General features: G+C 48.0%; 1 protein-coding gene across 8 annotated transcripts in view; it reads left to right on the top strand.

Annotated features, from left to right (window-relative positions):
• CUX1 (cut like homeobox 1) overlaps nt 1-8,794 on the top strand; it is a 472,214-nt gene that overhangs the window by 1,080 nt on the left and 462,340 nt on the right. The window contains exon 1 of one of the 8 annotated variants that reach the window (XM_025381003.1): nt 687-1,136. The exons of the other annotated variants lie outside the window; for them this stretch is intronic. Within the exon in view, the coding sequence (XP_025236788.1) occupies nt 807-1,136 (330 nt within the window). The 5' untranslated portion in view covers nt 687-806. Of the gene's footprint in view, nt 1-686; nt 1,137-8,794 lie in introns of those variants that run through there. 8 annotated transcript variants of the gene reach the window in all.

The raw sequence follows: 8,794 nt of genomic DNA, 5'->3' as shown, positions 1-8,794 counted from the left end.
GCGCCCGGGGTGGGGAGGGGGCCGCGGCCCGGCGGTGGCGCCCGCCCGCCCGCTCGCCCCGCGCCCCCGGCCCGCCGTATTCCCGGGGAAAGTTTGTGGGGAGTTGCTGCGGGGGGTGAAGCGCCTGCCTCTCCAGGAGGAGCCGCCGCCACTGCCGCCGGCGCGGCGGAGCTGGGGCTGGTGGCGCTGTGGTGCCGCCGGCTCGGGGGAGGGTCAGAGCGGCCACCGGCGGCGGCGGCGCGGCCCGGCTCCGGCCAGGCGGGCGGGTGGCCGGGCGGGCGCCCGCGCTCCCTACCCCCGGCCGGCCCCGGCCGCCGCCCCCGGCTGTCACCCGCCCGGGCCGCGCAGCCAGTCCGGCACCCCGCGTGTGGCTGCCGGCGCGGACCCCTGGGTTTGTTTACGTCCTGGGGAGCGCCGCGGGGCCACCCGCACACCTCGCGGCCGCCCCGCTCTTTTGTGTGCCTGTGTCGGTGGCGCGGACCTGTCCTTTCGTGGCCGGGGACCCCCGCGGGCGCGCTTTGGGGAAACTTGGCGAGGGGCGTTGGGGGTGCCCCGCGCGCAGTGCGGCTGGGTCGCGGTGTCCCGGACCGCCGGGTGCGGGCGCGGGTGGAGGAGGCTGCAACTTTCCCCGAGCGCAGGCCCCACGCTGTTCCCCCGGGTGCCCGAGCGGGGGACGCTGCCTCCCCACCGCCTGTCCGAGCCGAGATCGCCGCGCGCCTGGGGGCTTCGGCGGCCCCCAGTGACCTGCGGCGCCCGCTCCTTTCCTTGCCTCCCCTCGGGGCTTCTGCCCTCCTGCAGGGCCCGCCATGGAGCGCGCGGCGAGTGCGCTCGGAGATGCCTTCTCGGGCCAGGTTCTCGAAAGCAGAGCCCCGGGGGCCCGTTGGGACCCTGGCGTGCTGGGCAGTGGTCCGCGCGCAGAGTCCCCGGCGCCGCGGGGGGACTGTGCCGGGGCTCCCCGGCCCGCGCCAGAGCCGCCGCCGTGCCCATGGGGCGAGTGCCCGCCTGCCACCCCCCGCCCGGAGGAGCGGCGCGCCCTTAGGGTCCGCCCCGCACGTGCCAGCTCGGCGCCCGCGGCGCCCGGACAGCCCCGGGACTCTGCCAGGTGGATGTTGTGCGTAGCCGGAGCCAAGTTGAAGGTGAGCGGCGTGTGGGCCAGAAGTCCCGAGATTGCAGTCGCAAGGGGAACCGGGGATGTGGGGGGGTTGCCTGGGTCTCGCGGTTTAGAATGCCCCACGGCTGCTTGGCGCTCTGGGAGGGGATAGGAGGGTTCCCCAGGGCCCCTGGGGAACTGCAGCTGCTCCCACTGCTAAGGTGTGTGTGAAGGTAAACTTGGCTGAACTTTCCTAACCTGGAGGACGGGTGACAGTGACCTACAGCAATACCTTTGGGAGCAAAGCGGCTGAACTCGAGATGCAGGCTTGTATGAAACGAAGCGGGTTGGATTAAAACATATTTAAATGGGATCTGACAACTTTAATTGTATATGCTTGTTTTCTGCTCTTGCCTACTAAGAACGATAAAGCCGAGTCATAGTCGTTATGAAATTTCCTGAAATTTCTCGCTTAACTAGGAAGAAGACTATGCGAAATATGTATTTCCGATAAGATTAAAACTTAAAGGAGTTTGAGTATTTATTGACTAAAATAGATTACTCCAAAGTGTCTATTGTGTAAATTAGATTCCTGGATGTAATGAACATAGCCGAATGGCATTTTTGATAAATTGGTCTACCCTGTTTTAGTAAAAATAGCTCCCTTTTACCATAATTTAATTCCTGTGCTTACTGTAAAACCCGTTGTGGAGTTTTAAGAGACAAACATTATTATTATTTTTCCCTCTTCCTAAATGTGACATCCTAGCTTAATATCAATGAAGTGTCCTTTTTAAAGCATCCTGGCAAACCTGCCAAATGGATTTCGTTTCTAGAGTTACTAGATTTTAAGAACTCTAAACCATCCTGTCCCCCATATTAGCTACTTCTTCAGGGGATCAGGGCTCCAGGACTCCATCGAAAGTTTCCATGTCACTTTACTTGCACTTTATGTGGATATTAAGAAGAAAACAAAACCAAACTCCAAAAGAAAATCGCTTATTTGAACGTCATTCCTCTTTACTCCTTTGCTTTTGGTGGTTGCTAATGATTTGGCCTTAGATGATTTTCTATGGGTTTGCAAACTTCAGTCGAATAGGAGATGTCAAAGTTCAAGTCTCAGGCCAATCTGGTTCTTTCTCTGGGCCCTGAGGAGGCCTTTGGAGTTGGTGTCTGGTTATTTCCCACCGATAGTCAGTGAACCAATAGGACGACAGTTTGGGAGAGCATTCATTAGTTTCAGATTCTTCTCATCTTTCCAGACCTCTTTATACTGAGATTGGGTTGCCACCTGGGGAGGCTGATTGGTCTCAGCAGAGACAAATCCAGGTTGGAGACTTCAGCGGGTCCAGGTGAGGTTGGGCAGTTCCGCAGTTCTGCAACCACCCAGTGAGCCAGGGCCACCGGGTTCTTGTCCCTCGGCTTTCTGGGTCTTGAAGCTGCCGCCTTGGCACAGGAGTGCATGCTCAGGAAGAGAGTTTCTGAAGATTGTGTTTTATTCTGTTTCCTTTTTAGTCCCAAAGGCTTGTGGTATGGAAGTTTCAGTGCTTTGGTATTGCTAAGACTAGTTGGACAAGTTTTTTCTCCTATCTCAGACTTGTAAAAACCAGGTTTTCTTTTCTTTTTAAATAAGAAAAGCACTGTTGTATAAATTTGTCTTTTAAATACATATTTGTAAAGAGGACACTTTCTAAGACAGGCTCATGGCACTCTATGTTAGTGCAGCTTTGAACTCTTTGGGACGGGCCCGGCCAATGACTGTCTTCCCTTTGGGACATTATTCCCACATGGCATCCAGCCTTCCCCTTTAAGCAGCCTCTGCAAAAGTAAATTTGAAAAGTTGCCTTCTTTTTCAGAATCAAAAAACAATCTCAGTTTTGCTGAAAGTCCATTTTCTGATGCCTTTTTTTTTTTCCCCCTGTTGTGGAAGCGTGTATGTTACTGGCTGTCCAATACTGTTTACCATAATAAGTATATTATTTTAATTAAAATGTCCCATCTAGTACCCTTTATAAAATAATGGTTCAAGAAATTACACCACTGCTGCTTCTGCTTTTGTTTTCTTGGTTATTTTAATATGGGTGTCTTTGAGGTTGGATGTGGGAAGGGGTCATTGGCAGTTGATTTAAGTTTTTTCCTATGTGAAACTCTTTTTTTTCTTAAAGATGCAAGTTGGTGAGTTAATGCAACAACTCCTGGTATAGTTGAGTCCACAGACACCCCTTTGACTACATCCTCAGCTTCATGTATCTTCTGTCGGTAGTTAGCCAACCTAAGAAAGTTGAAAGGGCCAAATTGTCCAATACCTTCAGGAATGCTTCCCTCCTAAATCCACTGAGCTAACCTTAAAAATGCAGTCTGGCGAACTGTGCCGAGCCTAAAACCTTTAATGGCTATTTAAAAAGTCTCCTGTTGCCGTACAATTAAGACAAACCCATCAGGGTTTATATGGGAACTGTGCAGAAACAGTAGTTTGTGCTTTCTAATTCCCCTCCGGGTCTACCTGTAGCAGTAAACAATCAAAACCGCTCCTGAGGCTGTACTCACTTTTTGTGTCTTAGGAGAGAAAACAAGGCTAGAAGTAGAAAGTCCACATTTGTTTCAGCTCCTCTGTAATGCCCCAGGAACGGCTGTTTTTAGTGAAATGAAGGAAGGACACATTTGTTAGGGGAAAACTCATACATTTTGTAAACAGAGAAATTCATCATATGAAGAATCATACAGAGGTAGGTTGAATTCCTACCTGTGCTTCCATTTCAAATAGTTTACACAATTGTCACATGTAAATTTCCCAGACAGGTATATCTGACGAATTGTAACAATTGTAACACAAATACTACATAAAAGGCAACTCTAACCATTATTTGAATATACAGGACCCAGGATCGTGAGTTATTGTAGGAATTATTTAAGACCGATTTAAAATTATTGAATACATAACTTTAAAAAATATAATTGCTCTCTCTATGAAAAGTGACTTTTATTAGTAATTGTCAAAGACAGAAATTTGTCTGTCTTGTCATTTTGTTTTGTCTGAAGCCCGGCGTTATCGCCGCAGAGAGAGTTTTGGTTTCCACCGAAATTTCCCTGCCTCCGATTGTTTAAACCAGACCCTTAATCTTATTTTAAGATATTTAAAATGTTCAAAAAACCCGGAAGAATTGTTTTGTGTAAGTAGCAAGCGAACGTAGCTTAAACACTCAAGCAATTCTGGTATCTAATTGGAAACAGGTGGAATTCTTGGAATCCCATGTTTGAGTCTTTTTATAGCAAAGCCCAGGGACACTTTTCACTTATAGCCATTCGTTTTGTCGAAGCTATTTGAAGAGGGGCCCCACAGTCTCTCCTTATGTCCCACTGTTGCTTACCTGGACAAAGCAGTCATGCTGGGTGCTTTAGGAACTGGATACCTGTGAATGCCTGGATGCCGGGAGAAGTGTGTGTGTGCTCCGATAATGGAGTGAAAAAGGAATCTAATGGCATAGTTAGACAAGCGATTTAATATCTGTATTGTTATATGACTTTTAGAGCAAAGAATTTGTGAATTCATTTGTGACTTCTGACTTGATGAACCTTGACTGACCGGAACATGTAGGTACATTTTATTACACCCTGATTCAGAGAAAAACTATTTGCCCCCGCCCCCCCCCCCAAAAAAAGTTCTACATTTAGAGAATATAAACTTCACCAGCAACCAAAAAAGTATTAACTTGGTGAGGAGGGTATTTTCTTTTTTCTTTCTTTCTTTTTTTTTTTTTTTAATTTGAGACGGAGTCTTGCACTGTCGCCCAGGCTGGAGTTCCCTGGCGCGATCTCGGCTCACTGCAAGCTCCACCTCCCGGGTTCACGCCATTCTCCTGTCTCAGTCTCCCGAGTAGCTGGGACTGCAGGCGCCCGCCACCGTGCCTGGCTAGTTTTTTGTAATTTTTAGTAGAGACGGGGTTTCACCGTGTTAGCCAGGATGGTCTGGATCTCCTGACCTCATGATCCGCCTGCCTCTGCCTCCCAAAGTGCTGGGATTACAGGCGTGAGCCACCGCGCCCGGCCGATATTTTCTTAAATATTAATGGCAGGGCCCTCTGAATTGTCTGTGTCATTTGATCCATTCTAGTTTTCAAGGCGTGGTCTTGAAAAGCAGTTGATCGCCCTGGTTTTGGGATATGTTTCAGAACCAAGTTTCGATGGTATGTCAGTGTTGGATTTTCCTGCTGAGGACAGCTAAGGTTTGGTATCGAGCAGTTTTGAATTTGCTGAGCTGTAATCAGTCCAGCTTCTCAGCTGTCTTCTGAGAAAGTTGATGGAGGAGAGTGGTCTATGGCGGGGATGGAGGTGTCCCTGCAGGAAATGAACCAGGTCTGAGGGGAACCTATGCTGTTCCCCTCATTTGTGCTGCACGTGAAACAGCTTTGAAGCACCCGGCTTGTGACTTAAAAGTTTTTAAAAAAGCATTTGTGCTGCCCTATTCGGGTATGACACAGTGAGGGTGAACCACTCTTTTTGAAAGACATCTAAGGCCGGCCATGGTGGCTCATGCCTGTAATCCCAGCACTTTGGGAGGCTGAGGTGGGCAGATCACTTGAGGTCAGGAGTTCGAGACCAGCCTGGCCAACATGGCAAAACCTCATCTCTACTAAAAATACAAAAATTAGCCGGGCATGGTGGTGCATGTCTGTAATCCCAGCTACTTGGGAGGCTGAGGCACAAGAATTGCTTGAGCCCAGGAGGTAGAGGTTGCAGTGAGTTGAGATCACGTGACTGCACTGCAGCCTTGGTGACAGAGCGAGACTGTCTTAGGAAAAAAAAAAGAGACATCTAATTTGTTGTAAAACCTGTCAAGAACCTTTGCTTTAAAAAGCTAACGCCTCTCTAATAAAAATAATTTTAATTTTGTTGTAATTAAATTCAGAGAGGACGATGTTAGTGCACAAAATAAAGATTGTCAATTTCTTTATTTTAATCCGACGGCATTTCCTTACTGCAGGAGGCCTAGGACCGTTGGCAGAAATTTTGTGTTGATTAGAGCCCCGGGCCATGGGAAGTGCAGGTATTGTGGCCACAGAGTTCATCGCCCAATCCCTGGCTGACCCCACAAGCAGGACTGGTACAGATCCCACCCACAGGGTCTTCCTACACAGAGAAACATAATCACACAGGTGACTGGAACGGAGCCAAGGATGGTCGTGTTCCTCCCAGGGATTTACTTAACACTGCCAGCCAGCAACTCAAGAACTAGCCAGCCAGGAGTTTCACAGTAAGTGAAACTGACTTGGTTCTGCTTCCTTTCATGAAAACCTTTGTGAAAATGAGCCCAATAAGGGGTCCAGACCTTTATAAAGCACAGGACCTGCCAGAGTGGAAAGGGCCCCGGCCGACTCCATCAGCCGAAGCTTGAAATCTGGGATGGTCTGGACTGTGTGATTGATGCAGTTAACGATGGAGGAAATTAACAGAGCTTACTCTGAAACACCAGGGAAGTGGCTTGTTCTTCCTTGGCGTTACTTTGAGTAGATACTGACACGCTGCTTGTTTTCTTACAGATACCTTTCTATTGGGCTGTGTTTATTCAATAAGGAAATGCAGTTAACTTTTTTTTTTTAAAGTGAACCATGGGTTATGAGGTGTTCCGAGTTTCGTTAAGGGAAAAACAAATTGATAAATTAGCTCTTTCTTAAGTGAGTATTGCGAAACAGTGAGAAATAGAATGCCTGTCGTACCGTCATTAAAGATTTATCTGGGTGTTGACAGCTTTTTGTTAAATGTGAGACATTCAGATCCTGTCCACCCAGCATATGAAAAAACCAAACCAAACCAAACCAAACCGAAAAACAAAACGCAACACAAAAGCTTCTTTCTGTTTCTCCCCAAAAGCAAGACAATTTTTCTTAAACTGGTACTTTCTCCCTAATGAGTTGCCACGATTTTATTTTCTCTAACATAGTTTTATGTCTTTAAGACAGAACGAATATCAACTCTTTTTATTTTATTTTTTGAAACGGAGTCTCACTCTGTCACCCAGCCTGGAATGTAGCGGCACAAACTCCGCTCACCGCAACCTCCACCTCCCGGGTTCAAGTGATTCTTGTGCCTCAGCCCCCCGAGTAGCTGGGATTACAGGCGTGCACCACCGTGCCCGGCTAATTTTTGTGTTTTTAGTAGAGACGGTTTCACCATGTTGGCCAGGCTGGTTTCAAACTCCTGACCTCAAGTAATCCACCCACTTCAGCCTCCCAAAGTGGTGGGATTACAAGTGTGAGCTTCTGTGCCCGGCCTCCACTCTTTTCAGACATCTTTGTTGAGTTGTTCTTTTGGGCCTGTAAGTTTCTCTGGCTTATTGCCACTTTCCCCTCCTGTTTCTAGGGAAGAAATGATTATTTAGATAAAAAATAATTTGATAAAAGGTAGCAGATGATACCAAAGGTTAATCTTTGTCTTGAAGAGCCTGAAGCTGTGAGCACCGGTAAAGCCATAGGCTGTGTTGAGGGAAGGGCTGGCTGGGAGCCGCCCTCAGCCTAGCCTCCGGGTGTTAGCTGGAGCCCTTGCTGTCTGGACAGCCTATCACTTCTCGCCCTTCTCCTGCCCTACCAAGCCTGTCCCTTCCTGTGTTGTGACAACTTTTTTTTTCTTTTTTAAACAAGTATTTCTACCGCTCCATTATTTTGAGATTCTTGGAAGAAAGATACTATGTAAATGAAAGTTAAAAATAAAATTCTCACTGGAGGGAATCGTATACATGTAATGTTTTTGATGAGGTTTGGAAAAGACTTTCGTTCTCCCTCTGGAACTGGAAACATTCTGTGGCTCCTGTCACCATTTCTGTGTCACTCTGAAAGGTGTGGCAGATAATGGTGAAACATATTATTTTCTGTTTTTCACCACGGTAGTTGACCCAGAACTTAAACCCATGCAGTCCTGGGTTCAGTGAATTATTTCTGTTGCATACAGTTCTGCTGTGTCCTTGCTGAGAGCGTAGTCAGCAACCACCCAGAGAACACCAACCTTTCAAAAGGAAAAGGACTGGAGTCCCCAACATACAGAGATTACAGCTAAAATTACGACCAGAGCTGTAAATCACATCCTGTCTTCGCTTCCTATTCACACAGCAGAGATGTTGTAAGTCATACAGGTTTGAGACAGAAAATTGAGAGCAGAGGAGCGTGTGTTTAAACCAGCATAGAAACATTCATTTACCAGAATTGCTTTATTTCAGCTGTATCTCAACTCGTTGCTTACACAGTCACGTTTGCTGTCTCGTCACTCAGCCAAGTGGGAGACAAGTTCAGGTTTCTGCTCCATGGGATCCAGGAGTCTGTAGTCACCGGTGAGCTTGGAGGACCACGAGGTGGCTGGGGCCCTTGGAGAACTGTGCTACAGAGTCATAAAGCCACCACCCGGAGCTGGCCATCCCAGAGGGAAGTCTTGGTCATCTCTTCTCCTCCACCTGGTCCTCAGCCCTGGTCCCACAGTTTGTCAGCATCGATGTGGGACTGGGAGAGGAAGGATATTGCCAATTATGGTTGAATGTCATTGTCAGGGGAGTAAGAAGTAGTTTGCGATTGTTTTACATGGCTCTGTGTTGGTATATAATTATGCTGTCATCTTAAAACGCCCTGATACCTTAATGAAATCTTTGTGTGTGTGTGTGTGTGTGTGTGTGTGTGTGTTTGCAGTTAGTTTTGGGGGCTGCTTATTGTGTGTGAGAGCCAA

Source organism: Theropithecus gelada, chromosome 3 (assembly GCF_003255815.1).
Source record: "Theropithecus gelada isolate Dixy chromosome 3, Tgel_1.0, whole genome shotgun sequence".
NCBI classification, from domain to species: Eukaryota; Metazoa; Chordata; class Mammalia; order Primates; family Cercopithecidae; genus Theropithecus; species Theropithecus gelada.
Note: the sequence above shows the minus strand (reverse complement) of the source record. Positions and strands in the feature narration are given on the sequence as shown.